The sequence below is a fragment of the Apis laboriosa genome, unplaced genomic scaffold (genome assembly GCF_014066325.1).
Source record: "Apis laboriosa isolate Shangri-la unplaced genomic scaffold, ASM1406632v1 scaffold68_cov148, whole genome shotgun sequence".
NCBI classification, from domain to species: Eukaryota; Metazoa; Arthropoda; class Insecta; order Hymenoptera; family Apidae; genus Apis; species Apis laboriosa.
In genome coordinates this window covers 4,432,577-4,451,879 of record NW_025224135.1, presented here as the reverse complement: position 1 = coordinate 4,451,879, position 19,303 = coordinate 4,432,577, and the positions used below count along the sequence as shown (strand labels likewise).

At 32.7% G+C, this 19,303-nt stretch overlaps 1 protein-coding gene across 4 annotated transcripts; it reads right to left on the bottom strand.

The window, feature by feature from the left end:
* Nucleotides 1-235: 235 nt before the first annotated feature.
* Nucleotides 236-7,180, bottom strand: LOC122718902 (myosin-2 heavy chain, non muscle-like). 4 transcript variants are annotated; one of them, XM_043944304.1, is made up of 12 exons: nt 6,748-6,796; nt 5,276-5,447; nt 4,158-4,378; nt 3,562-3,599; nt 2,352-2,456; nt 2,088-2,283; nt 1,497-1,825; nt 1,101-1,290; nt 971-1,045; nt 741-890; nt 495-662; nt 236-404 (listed from the first exon to the last, which is right to left on the bottom strand). In XM_043944304.1, the coding sequence occupies exons 3-12, from the start codon at nt 4,362-4,364 to the stop codon at nt 297-299; spliced, it is 1,566 nt and encodes a 521-aa protein (XP_043800239.1). In that variant the 5' UTR covers nt 4,365-4,378; nt 5,276-5,447; nt 6,748-6,796; the 3' UTR covers nt 236-296. The 4 variants fall into 4 exon arrangements, with proteins under 4 accessions (XP_043800239.1, XP_043800238.1, XP_043800240.1 ...); XM_043944303.1 differs by lacking the exons at nt 5,276-5,447; nt 6,748-6,796 and adding an exon at nt 7,117-7,180 and having other exon boundaries at nt 1,101-1,269; XM_043944305.1 differs by lacking the exon at nt 2,352-2,456.
* Nucleotides 7,181-19,303: the final 12,123 nt, after the last annotated feature.

Here is a 19,303-nt window from a genome sequence, read left to right as displayed (position 1 = left end):
CACTAAAAATATTAACTATATATATATATATATATATTTACTACTTATATAATATTTTTTACAAAACTCTTTCTAAAAAATTTATTACATTAAATTTTTATTATCAAATTTTTAAAGATAGAGTGCTGATAACAGTTTTTAAATCATTTTTTGTATTAGACTGAATTTTTAAAAAAGGCGAACTATATTTATTTTTTAATAATATTGAAAATAATGCATTACATATTTTGTTTATTAATATACAGAAAAACAATTTTGAAAAAAACATATATAATCCCACTTTTCTTTGATTTTCTTCATGTCTTTATTTTCTTTGCTGCTTTTTTCAATAAAAACTTCGATAAATCTTTGGAAAAATGATCTGTTTTCGTTATTCGATTTAATTCAACAATCCATGAATTAATCTATAAAAATTATTAAACATTTTATTTATAATTATTATCTTTTTTTGTAAATATATTCATTTAATGAATTAATTATTAGCAATAAATTACCGAATTTTGAGTTTTTCCATTAATGAAACCAGATAATTCATCTGGAGTCATATTCAAAATATTACAGGCAGTTTCTTGAGCTTCTCTTTCACTTGCTTCACTTTCATTTGAGCTTTTGTACGATTTATGATCTATTTGGTACTCATAATAAAGTTTCTTTAAAAATTCCTAATTTAAAATAACATTTCTGAACGTTTTTCATAATCTGAAAAAAATGTTAAAGTTTATATAATTGCAATGCTATACCTTAATAGCATTCAAGTATTCGACATTCTCATTTTGGGTAATTGACATTTTCGTTTTTAAAGTCTTAATAATTTCTTCATATTTAGTTCTAATAATTTCAATTTCTTGTTGAATCGTTTCTTCACATTTTTTGGCACATTTTGTTTCCATCTAACATTAAATATATATTTAATCTATAAATTATTTTCCTTTTTTATGTAAAAATTATTAATATATTTAATATATTTTACCTTTTCCTTTATATCTGTTTTTGATTTTTCCTTGTCTGAAAGTAGTTTATCTTTTTCAACACTTAAAACTGAAATCTAATAAAAACAAAATATATTAAATCTACTAAAAACTTAATTTCAAAATACATACTTTTGCTCTCAACTGTGAATTAGTGCTTCGAATATTGCTGATCTCGTTCTCCAAACTGTTAATTTTAGATGCCAATTGATTGTTTTCTTTAGTTAAATCTTTCAATTGACTTTTGTAACTGTTCAGTAAAAATCCTTTGTTGGCATTTGCCGAGTCCGATCGTATTAATCTAAATTGTAACAATTTATTTCTTTCTTATTGATTTTCAATGTCAAAATGTAAAAGATATTTTCTATCAAAAAAAAAAAAAAAAAGATTATAATTAAACAGATTATAATAACTTCTACATCTGGTAAGTAAAGAAAAGACTATAGATAATGTTCCATATATTTAAATCCTATACCATTTGAATGGTATCAGATATAATTAATTCTTCATTTAAAAAATTTCAAATACTTTTGTTTAAGTTGAATAATCGTCGCAGAATCTTCTTCAGCTTTTTTCTTCAGATTGACTATTTCTCTGTTCCTCGTGTCTCGAATCATGTTATGCTCCTTTCCCGAAGTTTGCTGCAACCATTCTCGTGTTTCATCGATCTTCTTTCTCAAGGAAACGTTCTCGCTTATCAATTCGTTCAAATTCGTTTCGGCGGCTTCCATTTCTTCCTTCAGCTGATCGAAGCATTTGCTCATGGAATCGTGTTCTTCCGATTTGTCTTTCAGCATTTTTCGGGTCGTTGTCAATTCTTGTTTCAATTTATTTGATTTCGTTACAGCCATCCGCAACTGGCAGAAGTGAAACAAGTCTTTGACATATTACATCAATAAATATGATTTGTTATGTAGAATTTATCATTTTATTATCAAGGAATAAATAATGATATTGCTTTTGAATTATGAATAGTTAATTGATATTTCTAGTTTTAATAAATATGAGAAAGAATGAGAAAGAACAATAAGGAACAGTTTTTCGATTATTTTTAATCAATAATAAATATAGTAAATATAATAATAGGTAAGTATAGTAAATATAGTGATTAGCGCTTACCTTTTTGTGTAATTTATTCATAATTTTCTTTTGATATTTTAATTTTCTACAAGGTTTAGTTTGAAAAGTATTGCATTTTCTACGATCCATGGAATAGGGACCGAAATTTTCCAAAACAGAAGTACAAATACGCACAATTCTTTCTTGCAATATTTCGTTTTCTTTTCGAGCTTCTGCCTTTACATTTTCTAAGGATCTAAGTCAGATACAAATAAAAAATATATCTATATTAGTATGTAAGTAAAATATCTTATGCAATCTTACTTCTTATATTTTTCCTTTACAGCAGATTTTGCTTTTAAAGCTTCTTCAAGCTCTTCTCTTGTTCTAGTGAGCTTTACTTCAAGTTCTGCTATGATTGTTTTGTATCTAATGATTACAATATACATAAAAATGAATTAATATAATTTTATTAAGAATAAATTTATTTATATATTCATATATCTACCATACAATTGTAAGTATTGATATTTATACAATATAAATAATAAAATATGCATGATTGATGATTCAATAAAAATTAATAATAAAAATAAAAAATGATGAATGATTCAATAAAAATTTAATAAAAAATAAAGATATTTATTAAATTTAATATTATTAAAATCATATAGAAAATAAAAGAGTTTTTTATTTTTAATCAAGTTTCTTGAGAATATTTTGTAGAGCATAATAGTGAGAAAAAGATAGAGATAGGATAAAAATTATGAAATTAACGCCATCTTCAGAGTGTCACAAATAAAACATATACAATAAGCATAGATAATAGAAAAAGAATAGATATACAATAAAAATTAATCATCAGCGCCATCTCTTGTATGATAAAAGCAGTTTTCTTATAAATAAAATAGAATAAGAATTAATCATCAACGCCATCTCTTATGTGATAAAAGCAGTTTTCTATAAATAAAATAGAGTAAGAATTGAGAACTAGCGCCATCTCTCAAGTTCTCTAAAAAGATAATTTTTGAAGAAATGTTTTTAACATTCAAGAGATGGCGCTGATGATTAATTCCTATTCTATCTTTATCCTTCTTTTATTATTTGCTATCCTTGTTATATGTGTTTCATTTGCGGCACTCTGAAGATGGCGCTGATTCTCAAATTTTTACCATATTTCTATCCTTTTTTTATTATTTACTTTTCTTGTCTTTACTTGTTCTTGATACGTAGCCATAGATATAGAATGTCAATTAATATTCTATTAATTGAAATTTCAATTTTAGGCATGAAATAAAAAAGGTATTGAATATTAGATAATATTGCCTTTTATGGTTCTATGGTATGACAAACATATATATATATATATATATATATATATATATATTCTAAGAAAAATTTTATTAATTTATAGCCACATTAATTTTGAAATATTCGCGCGATAGAATTTTTCATGAATTTGTAACGAACAGATAAATGGCCAAACTTTTTCCATTAAAATATAATTACTTTTATATATTCTCTATAAACTCACTCGGTTTCCTTGTTTGACGATATTTTTTCCTTTGTCTGCTGCTCGACGCGTCGATTCAATTCGACGAGGATATTTCGTTAAAAAAAGAAAATTTACATTAGAATTCATTAAATAATATTGTTATGAAAAAATTATCATTTGTTTTTAATGCAAATTTTAATTACTATGATACCAAATTTTATGGAAAGTTTTATATGCATATTTAAATTATTTTTCTATTCATTTATTTAGAATAATTTTTTATTTAACTCGATGTTAAGATGATCTTACGATCATTTATATAAAATAATTTAAATATTTATGAATTACAAGTTCAAATTACATAATATGAAAAAAGATAAAACTTTATAACAAATCTGATACATAAGTCATGAACTACTTAAAAGTATTTTAAAACCAGAATTATCTTATCTGAATTTATTAAACGGAGTTTTGAAAAGGAGTTTGGGAAAGTAATCGTTATAATAAAAACTGGTATAAATTTTGAGCGTTTAAATTCTTTGAATTCAATAACACACGATCGCAAGTTTCAATGAATCGTTCGAATTTTCGTTGGAGAATTTTGCAATATTTTAATATACATACTCTTTGCATACCTCAGTCCCACTAGCGAGGGCTTCCTCGATTAGCCATTGGGGAGCAGGATCTTCATCGATGTACCAAAATGCCGACGATTTTTTTTGTTTCAAATAAATGCACGGAGAAAATTGATTCGTATCACTCTCTACTTTGTTATCCTGATTTTTCTCGTTAAATTGGATAGCTTCGATAGATGTTTGTGTACAAATTGTTTTTCTTTCCATATCGATTTTTTTATCTAAAATATATATTTATAATATAATAATTATTATATAACTTTGACGATAATGAAATAATTATAAGAAATAAGAAAATCTAGATTATTTAATTAATCGACTTAGATATTTATAATTAATTTTACATTATATTTAATAGTATTTTTATTAATATTATCTGAAGAGCATTTTGTGTGAAAGCTAATAAATGATAGAAGTGTTCTGTGCGCTACTGCCACCTGGTGAAGATTATTTTTATTATTTTGTATGAGATATCTTCTACATCGATAAACCTATACAAAATAATATCATTAAATGTGTTGTAAAATTTTATGCAATAACATTTTTAAGATACAATGTAAAATTAAAGATATATATTTAGAATATAATTAACAATTTGAAGTTTTAAAATTTAATTCTAGGTTTAAAAAGAGTAGTTTTTTTAGAATAGTTTTTACTAAACAAACCTCAGTATTATAAGTTCTAAAATTGCAAACTTCTAAAACATTAGAAGTATTAAAAATTTTAACAATTTTGAAATTTCGAGATAAAGTTCTAAATAATTTCTATTGAAAAAATATCTTTCTGAATAAAAATTAAATCATGCAATATAATTTACTTTAAGAAGAATTTGAATTTCAATTATTGAAGATTTCATTTTTTCTATTTCGGAGGTAATAGGAAATTAAAACAGAAGCATATTCATAAAACAAACTTAACTTAAACTTTAGAGATAAATCAAACAAAAGCGTTTTCTGTAAAGATTACTGTTATTGTTATTTTCTACATTGCAGAGTAACAATAACTTGACAATGTCTAAAGATATATGAACAAACGTTTACAACAAAAAAACAGGTTTTGAAAAAGATAGATAATACAATCGATCAGACACGACTATCGCCAGAACAAAATGAATATACCCCCACTCCAATCTGCTTGGTCGGACCATATTATCGGATATTATCGGACCATATGGAATTTGGGACCGAAAATAGTCCCGTGCAGGAAATTGCTAACGACTTAAACGTTGGGGCGGTGCGCAAAGACCGTAAGTCCCATGGGCCCAGTTATGATGGATGGTGCTTGGCCACTCTGTAATTTGAAGGCGTTATATGTGCATCCTGACACCGTATACTTTGCAACGATCTTCCATATGTCCCCGACTGCTCTTCTTATATAATTCGCACACAATCTTATAATTGACGTCAATTACTTGTGATTAGTCAACATGATTTTTTTTTAATTAGTTTGATGACAAGTGTTTGATTGAAAGTGTTTAACCTCTTTTCATTCGAATGATTATAACTGATCTAATCTGAAGAGATATAAATTATAAGATACTCTCTTATAAATTTATTTAATATGATATAAAAGATTATGGCGTAAAAGATTTATCAATTTGGTGTAAAAGAAAATTCTATTCTATATACATAACCTATAAATTTTTTAATTCTGAATTTATTTCATTTTCTTTCAATTTGAAGTATAGTTTTTATTTAGAAAAGTTAAATTAATAAAAAAGATTAAAAAGTTATGTTACACTCAAGATATTAAACAATGCAAAATTGTAATAGAAACCAGGTGATTACGTGAAGCGTTCAATAAACCAGTACTAATTAGACGAAACAGCTTACATACATAACCTGCATGGACTAATGAAATTTGTTTGTCAATTAAATGGCGTTGCTGGTGAATTTTCCCTATACTTTGCCGCTTGGTCGGTACACTAATTAATTTCCACGCTCGAGTTCACTTTATTTATGCGCGACAGGCTTCAAAATTGCACCACAACCGTGGCTTGTATATTTACGCGGGCAGGTAGACTGCGCAGACCGCAGCATGCAAAAATAGCTCGCCGCGAATTGGGACCGGCGTTTCGCTGACGAAAACATCGCGTACACTCTGTAAATTGATCCCAGACTGAATTGATAGCCGAAACATTCGAGGTTTTCTTTATTTGAAAACGAGAAAAAAAGATAAAAAAAAAAAAAAAAAAAAATAGAAAATAAAAAAATAAAAAAAAAATGGATAAAATATCTTTTTTCATTGTATTGCAATCTGGTTTACGCTGTTCGCGTTGTTTCGATGTATCATGAATATGCATGTAAGGTTAATTTGTTATTTTTTTCCCATTTTAGACAGATGAAGTTAGATTAATTAGTTAATTGATCAAGCATTGTGACACATGAAAAAATATGAAATATTTGTGTATATTCGGTGGTTTTTGAATTTATAATATGATTTTATGGTGTAATAAAAAAATTATTTATCACTATATCAATTTAATATCTAAAATCAAATTAGAAAAAAACAAAATATTTTTCCGTCATTCAATCCATTTCCAATAAACCATTTCGCTACGAAATTTCATTTCGATACGATGCAGATGTACCTATATCCCCCAATTCCTGTTCACTCGGCGACCCAGTACCATGAAATTATTGTAGATAATATGTGGATAGTTAGTCCGCGATTAGTCTGTCCAACGGATTATATTCCTCCCCTTTTCATTCCCGTGGTGCCTCAGGGGCAGCAGCGCCGTGATAAATGACCGAATCCTTTAGTGTTTTTTAGCCGCGGATCGCTTAGCTGATTCGTTCCCCTCCTATCCCCCTACTCGCTGTGCACACGAGCCGTCCTTTCCCCTGGCCCTTCCTGTCCCGGAACCTGTGCCGGCTGGACGAAGGTCGCCGTTACAATTTCGCCGTAAATCATTGCAAATCGTTGACGTAAAACGGCACGGGTAATTAGATACACTAACCTGCGACAGACCGCGTTTCTTGCGCGCCAGCGAGCAACAAAGAGGCATCTTGCTCCCGATTCATTGTATTCCTCTCGTTCTTCTGTAATGAATAATAATGATAACGTTTATTGCAAGATTTGGGATTGATCATTTGATTTAAAATTATTTTTTAGAATATTGTGGAATAAATGTTATCGAAAATTTTTCGATTTGGGAGAAAGAAGAAAAATATTTTTATCTATTATCAATTTTTGAAATAATTTATTTATATATTTTTATATTCAATAAAAATTTCTAATTATTCGCAATTATGTATATAAAAGTTAAAAATATATAGAATACAAATATCAATAAATAATCTATAAAAGAGCAACTTCATTAATGCATTTTCATTTTAGGAAACAATATCCTTATACAAATAACTAAGATTTTTCGCGTAAATTGCGACGCTATGGCTAATTTCGAGATCCGTGTTTATAGTCGAATCCTTTTAACTAAGGCAATAGGGAGCCGTAAGAAGTTCTATCGTGAACGAAAAAAAAGGGGAGACAGTAAGATTTCGTCATTAATGACACGCCTCGTATTTTGTTTAGTAGGGAATCTACCCTCGTTAGGGATCGTTAGAGTTTTAATACCATAAAGTCTCCCTTGGAATCAGTGGCACGTGGTGTGCCAGTAAGTACATGGGTTAGCTTTCGCTTCTTAAATTTTTCCCCAAGAACGTTCATATTTTCATTTGATGTCATTAACGAATTACGTGTTATGTTTTTTTTTTGGCAAAGTTATAAAAGGAAAATTGCGTTAAGGTGTACGTTAACGGGGATGGTTTATTAATCGTAAAAAAAATAAACGTTTTTGTACATGGGGAAAATTGCGGAATGGTTTTTAAGGTTAGAATCGAATGATTTTATTAAGACTTTACACGTTGTGTTTTTTTAAGATCATAGACGGAGGAATAAATAATAAATTACTAGATCATTTTTTATTTTCTAATAAAAATTAAAATACCTGTAAACTTTTCAATTCTTTGAATGAAAAGAATTTTTCAATTCCATCAATTGTTATAACTTTTATAATCTCTTCAAGAAAATATTTAATGTACTAGCATAAGTGATTCAAACCAATGATTTAACCACATCCATATAAAATTGAATCTCGAATTACTTTAATTACAAATAACATTATGATACGATATAACATACGAGGAAGAAGCGCGCACGACTGAATTAGATGGCGCACAATCCGTCAAGGCTACAACAAAATCACTTATAGACGGCGTAAATGTCGCTGTTCAATTACATTTAATGCCGTGGCGGACACATCACGAGTCTAAGGCGGCCATAATCGATGAATAAGCGAGCTTCGCGGATTCCGTGGAAAAGCGGCAAATGTGATTTTAATGTCAAGCGACTCACGAGGCCTCGTATTTTCCATGGGCGTGTCTCTAACGACCGGACTCTCGATGGCCCGCAGCTACTTTTACCATTTTGTTACGTTACGTTAGGTTATGTTGCATTCGTTCGTGGCTCGCTGATGCTGCTCGGCGCATCTATTATGAATCGCGAGGCGGGTCGGACTATTTCGAATGGGAATTGTGAAAGTTGTATGTATTTGTGAGATTTAAAGTGGTTTTAGGTGAAGTTAGTGAAGTGGAATTGGTGAAATGTTGATTTGAAGAGAGATTTCAATGGACGATGTATGTGATGTCTTTTGATTTTCAATTGATACAATTATCATTGATTAAAGTATTTATTTATTATAACTATTCACAATTAATTTTATTTGAAATCTAATGTCAATGGCTTTCTCCAATGAATCACATCATCAGTTTAATAATTATATGATTATAATTGAATCATCAAGATTCGTCTCGGTTCTGTTTCATTGAGCTCTTCAATAAGAGTACACCTATAATTTATAACGTGCTTTCGGTATAAGCCTAATGGAAAAATGCATAGCCAATTTTATGCACAGGTGCCAAGCCAGATTATTGGTTGGGGCAACTGAACGAGGAAGAAAAAGATGATAGACAAAAGAGAATAAGAAACGAAAGACTATAAAAATTGGGATTTAATTTTTGAATGAATTGTCGATCATATGTAGTTTCTTCACACTAAATTATAAATATGAAAAATTGATATTATGGTTTTTATATTAGTTTTATATTTATAGTTGTATACGTTATCATATATTATATATAATTAATTTGTATTTTAATTTCATGAAAATTAATTTTAAAAATTGATTAATATATTGTGTCATTTTTAAACATTAAAATCTATATTTTTTTATCACCCTGTATATATACATACATATACATATAAAACAAAAAAACAAAAGTTTCGTCCTCGTTTTCAACGCGGATATCCCTTCGGATGAATAAATGTTATTCAATATCCCTCGCGTTCCGTCGACAGATTTTCATTTACGGATCGCGGACCCTATGTATGGGGATTCAAAACCAACGCGGGTATCGCTGTATCAGCGTCGGCGGCCGCTCCAAGCGTGTTCCGCGGTGTTCATTTCAATTCGCCTCTAATTGAACGCTGTTCAATATTGACGAGTTAAATAATTGTCTTTGGAAAACTGAGCTCTGCGTAACCGTTAATCATTCCTCTCGTCGGCTCGTCGCGTTGTGCACGCGATCCCATAATAATTCGCGTCCTGCCGCGAGGATGGAGAAAAATGAAAAATGAAAAATATATTCAACTCGTATATATTTATTCGAGATGCACAAGCACAGGAATTTTAAATGATAAAAATTAAATGTTACGTTGGTACGTTTGAAATCTTGTTATTTCAGATATTTAATAATCTGATAATCTGATTTTCGATATTATATATTTATCAAATTTTATGCTCTTCGTTCAAATAATATCTTTAAATATTAATCTTTTCAGAGATATATATTTAACTTTTTTTAAATTTAAATTATTCTATATATATAAAAACTAAAATCTGAAGAATTCTTCACTACAGAATCTTTTAATATTAAGAATAAAAAATGTCGAAAAATTAATAATATTTTATTTTGACAATCACGAGTGAATATATTTTTCATTTTTAAAATTTTTATCACTTTGCTGAAATTAATTTTATGTTTATTAACTTTATTAACTTTATGTATCAACGAAATGTTAACAGAAGAGAATAAAACATATTTTCAAAAAATGAGAAAAGAAAAAGAGAAAAACAAAATGATTAAAAAAATAAGAATAAAAAATACGAGCTAATCGAAGGATAAGTATCGCGGTCCCCAGCATCATAAGCAAGTAACAACCTATACATTCTCGGACGTAAAGATGTCTCGGCAGTCGGTTCAGTTATATCTTCATTATAAGACCGACAGACTTACGTACTGCCGCGGCAGGCTCGTGGTGCTCAAAATTATGTGCCGCCCGCAGTTATCATTGCCTTCAGGGTCAGCTGCACGAATAATTGGCTTCCACCCATATAATATCCTACGTATACTTCTGGCCGACTTGTGTCCGCGTGTGTAAAAGCTATTCTACGTCCCACGATTATCCTTATAGTTGATTCGATTCATTGGCAAGTTAATCATTATATTCGATCATAGCGAGATCATATGTTAGGCTGATGAAATCGTTTCATAATTTTAGCGATACAAATAAACTTTAGAATACAAAGTTTTTATTATATAAAATATCTTTAAATTAAATTTCACGCAATAAGTTCATTTCCAATTTACTTAATTCTTAACTTTATTCTTTACTTCTAATAATTCTTTACTTAACCTCTATCTTTTTCTTATATTATTATTCTATTGCAAATCTATTTTCAAACCTAACCTCTATTTTTTATTTCACTTAACTATTCCACGGATGTGGACCATCGTACATAAAGCAACGAGCAACCGTCGTGCTTATCCGGTCGCTACGAATTCGCGACATCGTTCGAGGGTACCGAGGCGTGCCAAAGGGTAAAAGGAAGCGGCTACAGACCGGAGAAAGGAAGATCCTTCTCCTTCGTCTTCTTCTGCTTCGGGGTGCCTCGAACCGCGTTTGAGAATGCAGATACATAAATTCATGAGCGAAGTAACAACCGGTGACGCCACGCTAGCTTCCGTGCCGCGGTGAGCTGCGTCGCGCGGCAATCGTATTCATGAACCGACACGGTAATTAAGGACACTAGCTCGCCTTGCAGCCGGAAGTCGCATCGGGAATCCTCCCTGCGCGGTCTGGAACATCGCCGGAAATACTTATGCATTCTGTTCGTTTCGTAAAGAAAACGCGAGTAGAACACTGGAATCGCGGTGCGACTGACGCGACGTCTGCACTCAAAGTTCGATAAACTCTAGCGACGCCTAGCGAGTTAACGGACGAAGAAGAGCGTGTTAAAGTGATTGTGAAGATAGTAATTTGATAGATGGCGCAGGAGGTAGCATAGATCGTTGTTCTTTACTTTCAAATTATTTTATTTCATTTCTATCTTTGAATTTTTCTAACATTTGTTCTTTAAATCAAATCGCACTTCATTATTTTCTACTATAATAATATTATTTATTTTAAAATTTTCTTTTCGAATCGAATTCATCTAAAGCAACCATTTTTACAGGTTAATTTTCCATTTTCCTGCACACGAATTCTTTGCTACTCAACTCAGCGAACGGTGTTACACGACACCGGTAATTACCGTCTAAAAGCGATCGTTGCTTTTCTAGCAATTAAACATCCAAGGCTTATCTATGAATCTTGAATGCAAACGTCGATATTTCATACGGATAGCCTAGATACAAGTAAGAATCGCGCGCAGCTCGCGTTCACCGTGATATTAACTAGGCGAATGCGTCGTCGACTCGCAGCCTAGCGATGAACAAAAGAAGCCACCGAGACTTAACATATTAGCGTTAATTAAGGCAATTATGTCTCCGCGTGGCAAGCATGAGAGTGTGTCCGCTACAGCTCCACTCATCCATATTCAACAGCCGTTTCCGACTGGAGCTACGAAGCCAACATTGCAACAGACAGTCGTCGTCGTTGTCCTCGATTGTCGTTGATGTCTTTTGAAGGTGCTTGTTGACAATCATCGTGGGACTGTCCCGTTCACCTAACCTATTAAGTCCGGAGGTCATTACAATCCGTGAAGTTTTACGTAATGTTATTCATAATGTGTGTGTAAATTCTAACCTAATCCAAATATTTTGTACGATTATTTTAAAATTAATAATTTAATAATTTTTTTATTTTAATAATTTTAATAATTTTATTAGCACATTTTTAAATTATATCTTTATGATATTGAAAATAATACTCAAATTATTTATCATTCAGAAATTCCGATTAATTTTTTCCCTTATTATTTCAAATTTACTAAATAATTTTTTAATTTTATTACAGATAAAAGGAAGAAGAAAGATAGAACCGTCCGATAGAAAGGATAAAATAAAGTAAAAGGGAATGAAAGAGGTAAGAGGGGTAGTCGTGGCCGGCTAGGTCGACTGGATATAGACGAAGTCCAAGGGGTGGTTGGCCGGAAGAGGGCGAAGAGGACAAGAGAGAGGCAGGAGGAAAGGAGAAAACCGGGCACGTCTAGGTTTTGCTATGACCAATGGCAGACGGGGACACAGCGCGCGCCGTTCGTATCGATCCAAGAGACTACGTTGGACTACGTCGAGTACCTCTCTCTCCCGGGTCACCTCATCCGTCCTTCGCGGATCTTCGTCTTCTGCGCCTTTCATACCCCCGCCGTCCCGTGACGCCTTACGCTCCTCCCGTCCTCCTGGAATTTATAGCGGACTATTCTTGATTTCATACTTTCGCAGCTACGCCGAAAATCGACGCCTTTGAATTCTTCCCGGTGATTCCTTTTGTTTCATCGTTCTTTCAAGATAGTTGACTTTTAGGAAAGTTTATGGTACAGACGGAAACCTTCTTCAGAGTTTGAATTTTTTAGTTTATTTGGATGTACAACTTGATTCACTTGAATCACTTCTTATATTTTCGCTGCATTACGAGATTTAGAGGAATAGAGAAAATAAATTTTATAAAGGAATACTGAATGTTATATAAAGGAGTATTTATGTAATATCGAATATTATTAGATTAATATTAGATATTATTATATATTTAATCGAAATGATTTATTGCTTCTATATTTATCATTAATGTTTCAGAAAGTGACACGTTCAAAGAACAAAAGGTAAAAATATTTTAAGAGTAAAGGCGCCTGCGCCGTAACCGAATCCCAGCTAGGTCCTCCCTGCGCTGCGACACGATGAATCGAGGGACAGAAGCAGGGATGTGACACGAGAGAGGGAAGGAGGAATAGTATGTCACCAGCCGTGGCGACACGCGCCTCCCGGTGACACTCTGCTGGACATGCGTACTCTTTCGACCTATCATTGCTGGGGTTATTAAAATTTTCGAGCCAATGAACATCCGCGGATTGAACGACAGGGGCTGCGCCCTCGGAGGGCCAGCTTTCCTCATGGTCAAGAAGGAGGTCTTTAGATTTTTACTTAAGCTTTTGTATTCGATTATATATATATATATTTTAATCAAATTATCAATTTATCAATATGTACTATATGCATATATAGATTTAAACAAACGTTAACGTTGTTTTAGATAGGTCAATCTTAAGCTTTCTGTTATTGATATTTTAATTCTATAAGTTGAAGTTTGTTCTAGGATACTATTCTTTTCTATATTATTTATATTATTTCTATCATCGAATAGAAAATATAAAAAAAGAGAAATATCTCAAACTCTTGTACATCATTGTACGTATATAGGAAGAAATAGAACAAGAGATAAAAAGAGAGAAGAGGCGGGGTGGAAGAGAACTAGGATGATTTTATGGTCGTGTAAGTTGGGCCAGGGTCATTGAGTGGTGGTTTTTGTTGTGAGCCACACTTGGCCGGGTCTCGAACCATCCAGCATCTCTCCTCCGTGTGTAACGCCCACTCCATTATCTCAGTGATGATGAGTGCGCGGGCGGGTGGACCTCGTAACACACATCAGTGGAAGGATTACCCTTCGTTCCACCGTCTCCTTGCCTGCCACCTTTCGACCGTCCCGACAGTTGCTTCTCGCGGTCGTCCCTTCTTACTTCGTTTCCTTCTTCTTCTTCTTCTTCTTCTTCTTCTTCTTCTTCAGGATCGACTAATGGGCAAAGTGATTTGCGAGCAAAAAATAAATTGCCCAGGAATTTTTCGATGACGGAACGGATTGAGGATATCGTTGTGATATTGGTTCAAAAGATCACAGATGGTGCTTCCAAAAATATGAATAATAAAGTAAATGATTGAATAAATTTTAAATTTTCATTTAGTTTATATCATTCTTTACTCGCTAATCAAGAATAAGAAAAATTGCAGATATAAAATTTTATTATAATAATTAATTCATTGTATAATATATGTGTTATACCTGCATCAAAACACAGTTTAATAATCAAGATTGAATAGAAAATAACACTCAAGATACTGCATCAAAACACAGACACTTTTGATGAAAACATTTCTTCATTCTAAAATGATCAAGATAATTTCTCATTCAGAAAACTCTCAGAATTATACTTGTTATCCTGCATAAAGGTTCACCAGTCATTCTTAGGTTACCGAATCTGGCATTTTAGAAGGTTGTCACGTAGGAACAGTAAACTGACGATGCCAGTAGGTGGATCGACTTGCCAACAGTGGAGCATCCAGTGGTCCCAGTGACCAGGGACAATCTTATCTTCCGTGGAAAAAAATTGAGATGTCGGTTCGCGTCTTTGTGAACTTCTGCACGGATATACATAACCGGCGTGGCCGTATCAGGTTCTCTTGCCTCTGATGCGAGCAGATAGAACCAGACCTGAGAAAGCTTTACGCGTAATCAGACCCGTATCCTCGCACATATTAACGAGGCAGACGCATGATCCGCGTCTTTCAGATCTGCATCGCGGACACAAGAGCAGCGACAAATCGGCTGGAGTGACTCGACCGCTATTTCATTCGTTGAAAATATTGTATTCGAGAAATTATTTTATGTCAAATATAGGTTAAAAATTAAGAATTACTGCTGCTTCTCTGATTATACGATCCCACAATCCTCACAATTAACACCAACAATGTTCTACTTGCTACTTTTAAACAAACGTTTCCTTTAGTTTCAAGCTTCATTGCCAAGCGAGAAAGGAAAAGAGAAAAAAACAAGACAATTTCAGTCTCAATGAATAATGCACAGGAAACAGGAGAGGTGCAGCCACGAGCGACATTATTCCCGGCGTTTCCCGAAGGAAATTAGGAAAGGCGGAGCGAACGTGGCGCCTCGTATCGCGCCACGGCTAGTCACAAATGTAATATTCAAGAAATAATACAACCGTCGACGTCCTGTCTCTCGTTCTTTTCCCTTTTCTTATTCTTCCTGGACGTTTTAATAGAAATCATAAATAGAATCAAATAGAAATCCAGAGAACGCATTACGCTTCCTGCGATGTCATTTCATTCGTATAAAAGCAGTAAGTTTGATTTATAACACCGATTTAGAGGTTAGAAATTTCAAATAAAATATAAAAACTATTTTCATCGCGTATAATCACTAATCATTTCTTTACATTTTTCTTCAAACTCGCTTCGTTCTGCCATAGAAAAATAAAAATATTTCCCAGTAAAAGTACGAGAAACGTAAAATATAGAAACGAGAGCGATTGTTAATAAGAAGCACGAACGAATCCGCTCTAGCGAATTCCATCCAAGCGGTGGCGCTGACGGCGCATAAATACGTATTAAGGTATAAAAACAGTTTACAGCGCGTATCTTTCGAAGGATCTTATATTTCCATGGTGTTCCCTGTGTCGGGGGAGAAGTGTTGTTCGGAGGCGTACCGAACTCTTGCCTTCATTTTGTCCTAAAGCGACAAGCTTTAATATCCTGGCCCGCTCGTTTTGCTCGTTCCCAGTCTTGCTTCCATCCCTCTCCCTTCCCACGCTTCTTACCATCCTTTTTCCCTCTACCCAGTATCTCAAGCCCGCTACGAGGTGAAACTTTAATACAATTTCATTTGGCTCGCGCTGACAAACTCACCTCTCTCTCTCTCTCTCTCTTTCTCTCTCTCTTCCTTATTCTCTTTCCTTTCGAGCAACTTCCCCTTCGCAGTCGCTTCTTTACTGCCTGCTGAAGACTATTTATAACCTTAACCCTCCTTGGAGCATCGGAGGGAAATGTTCTTTGTTCCCAGCTAACGGGACACGAACAAACAGAATCGCGGGTTATTCCAGGAGGACATTAATAATTTGTTGGTCTATTAGCGTGGCCTTTGTCGAATTCGGTAATTATCCGATAATGTTTCTCGGGGATGAGGATTGTTTGAACTGGGAATATAATCGGATAATTAGGATAATTGATTTGATGAATGTCGATTTGCGTCGTTCATGGTTTTAACGAGTATTTTCGTATTTTTTGATAAACGCGATTATCACGGTTATGAAGATATTTTTTGAGAAATCATTGCGTCAAGATGGAAAATCGACACGACGAGGATATTAAAATTTGACGATCGCTCGGGAGTGGGTTATAGTCTTCGCACCGCTGCTTTTCTTCTCACCCCAAGACGGAGGCGAGCCGGTAGAGGATCTGTGGACGTTAAACGCTTTTAAAATTTAACTTTCCGACGAGTTACTCCTGGACTCGCGAGGAAATCTCCGCGAAAATTTACTTTCTTTCCGTTTCTCCTGACAACGCAACAGATTGCCCGGGGAGATTACCCTCCCCAACTAAGTTTCGCGCATTTCTGACGCTTAACTCTCGGATACCATATCACTGATCTTTTTTAAAAAAATTATTTTAAGCGTTGAATGATATGCAATTAAACTTAGTCGTCAATGTATGCACATTATTAATTATAATTAATTAACGATTAATTTATATTACTTTCCATTTAATTATAAAATTAAATATACGAAAAGCAAGTTTAAGGAAAAGTTTAATACGAGTAAAGATCCTTCTCACCTATTTCACCAGACTAATAAGATGCGCGTTAACCTTCTTCTTCTTCTTCTTAACGTTCAAATTACGGTTCGTCTGTGTTCGTTCTTTCGCAGGAACACACAGTTGGACGTCTGTATCTCGGCTTTCAATATATCTCAATTATATCGTAAATAAAATATGACCGGCTAGTTGCGTGCACCCGGTAAATTGGTAGTCGAGGTGTCCGTTAGCGAACCTGTTCTCCTCCTCTGTCTTCTTTCTCTTCTTTAGTCTCTTTAGAACAGGGCTGGTGGAACACATAATGGCCTTTTTTTTGTTCTTAATTCGATTTTTCTATCGATACAGCTTAGGATGCCGTATCCTTTCTCTACGAGCAGTCCTGATATCATGTATTTTTATTTTTCTCAAACTTTTCACAGTAAGCCTGAATATGTTGTCATTAAGAGATGATTGATTAATGACGGGTTGTTAAGCAAAAATTTTCTTACCTTTGTTTTTTTATTCGCTCTTTTATATTAAGTATAAGTAATTTTAAGCAAAAAGAAATTTTTTGCTTAGTTTTTTTTTCCATTAATGATACACTCTCGTAAAAATGAACTTTATATGTTAATTATTATATTCAATCATTTCTTTTATATTACTTATAAAAAGAAAATAAAAAATTTATTTCAGTAACACAAAAAAAATCGAATTCTCGGAAGATCTTATACTATAATAAAATATCAAGAATTAATTATAACCTATTAAAAACGACCATATAAATTAACGTTCTTCAAACTAGAATCAGAACAGAGCCATACTTTTTAATCTCATTGTCAGCCTTGCCAGCGTTTGATCGATGCGAAATTTGTTGGCAAAATTGCGTGAAAAAGGGACTTCGTTAAAAATGTATAGAAGGAAAGATGGTGGCCCACCGTGATCCCTTTCGAAAGGTTCTAGAGAAGATCCTAGATATCTGTCGACTACTGACGGCAAAGATTTATCCGTAAGTAATCACAGGGTTCGTCCCGGTTAAGGATTGTTATTGGTGCATTTTAATGCGACCCCTCCCTGACCGGGTTATTATTATTGCGGTTGTCCGAGAAAATTAGCGGTTCGTCGATCGGGAACGCTTGCGAAAGGGGGCGGACACGTCGACCGTCCGACGAAGATCCATCTGTCACAGCATGGCCGCTCGCAATTCGTCAGTGGCACGAAGGTCTGCAGGATTGAAAAGTTTATCCCGGCGAAATTTACGTGCCTCTTCCTGTACGCGAACAGATTTCTCTGCCGGAGTCGAGATGAAAGCGCGTTAACCGAATGTTTTGAATGGAATTTTCGATGAGATTGGAGAGGTTAGATCGAAAGTGAAGCGATTTTTGAAAATTATAATTTTATTCATAATATTTTTTTGTATTAATGTGTGAAAAAGTTGAGAATTTATTAAAATTTAAATAATTAAAAAATTATTATTGTTAATTGTTTTTATTTTGTTTTTAAATCATTAATTATTAAATTTATATTATTATAATATAAGAAGTAGTTCTAGTAGATCTATTGTATAATACATATGCAATGAAAAGTTTATGTTTTTGCATGAAAATTATCAGATGATTTTTAATTTATAATATATTTCAGGTGTATAAATTCTTACACCTGCTGATTCGTCAAGGGTTGTTCCGCTTCAGTCCATATTTATTTAAAGAGGACACTTTTGGTCACGCTAGAGTCACCTGCAATGTATTTCTAAATTATCATAGAATTATAATTCAGTCTCGAGGGTTAGCATTATCTGAAAATGATAATCTTGCAATATAAAACATGAACTAAATAAATAAAATTTTAGAATTATATAGAATTTTTGTGATTTTATAATTTTAATTTTAAATTATTATCATGTTCGTAAATCTAAATTAAATTTATCTTTTAAATATTATATATAACCTCAAATATTTATTTATTTTATTTTACATATTTTAACATATTTTATATATAAAAATATGTTAACACGCTTAAGCAAATCTTTTGAATGAAGATTTAATTTGATTCTAGTCAAAATTAGAATTGAATTTCGAATTCTCATTAAAGAATAGTACCGAACGAATGAAAATAAGAGGTCCTTAATTACAGGTTATCCAGTCTCGTCGATATAATAACTATCTTCAAAAACGACGCAGGGTTTCGTTCATCACGTGATTTATGCCCGGAAAATAGATCGTGCCCGTGAGGCTAAATCGTCTCCGGTATTTTGAAATAAGAAATCAGCCCAGTCTTCGTAAAAGAAAACGGTTG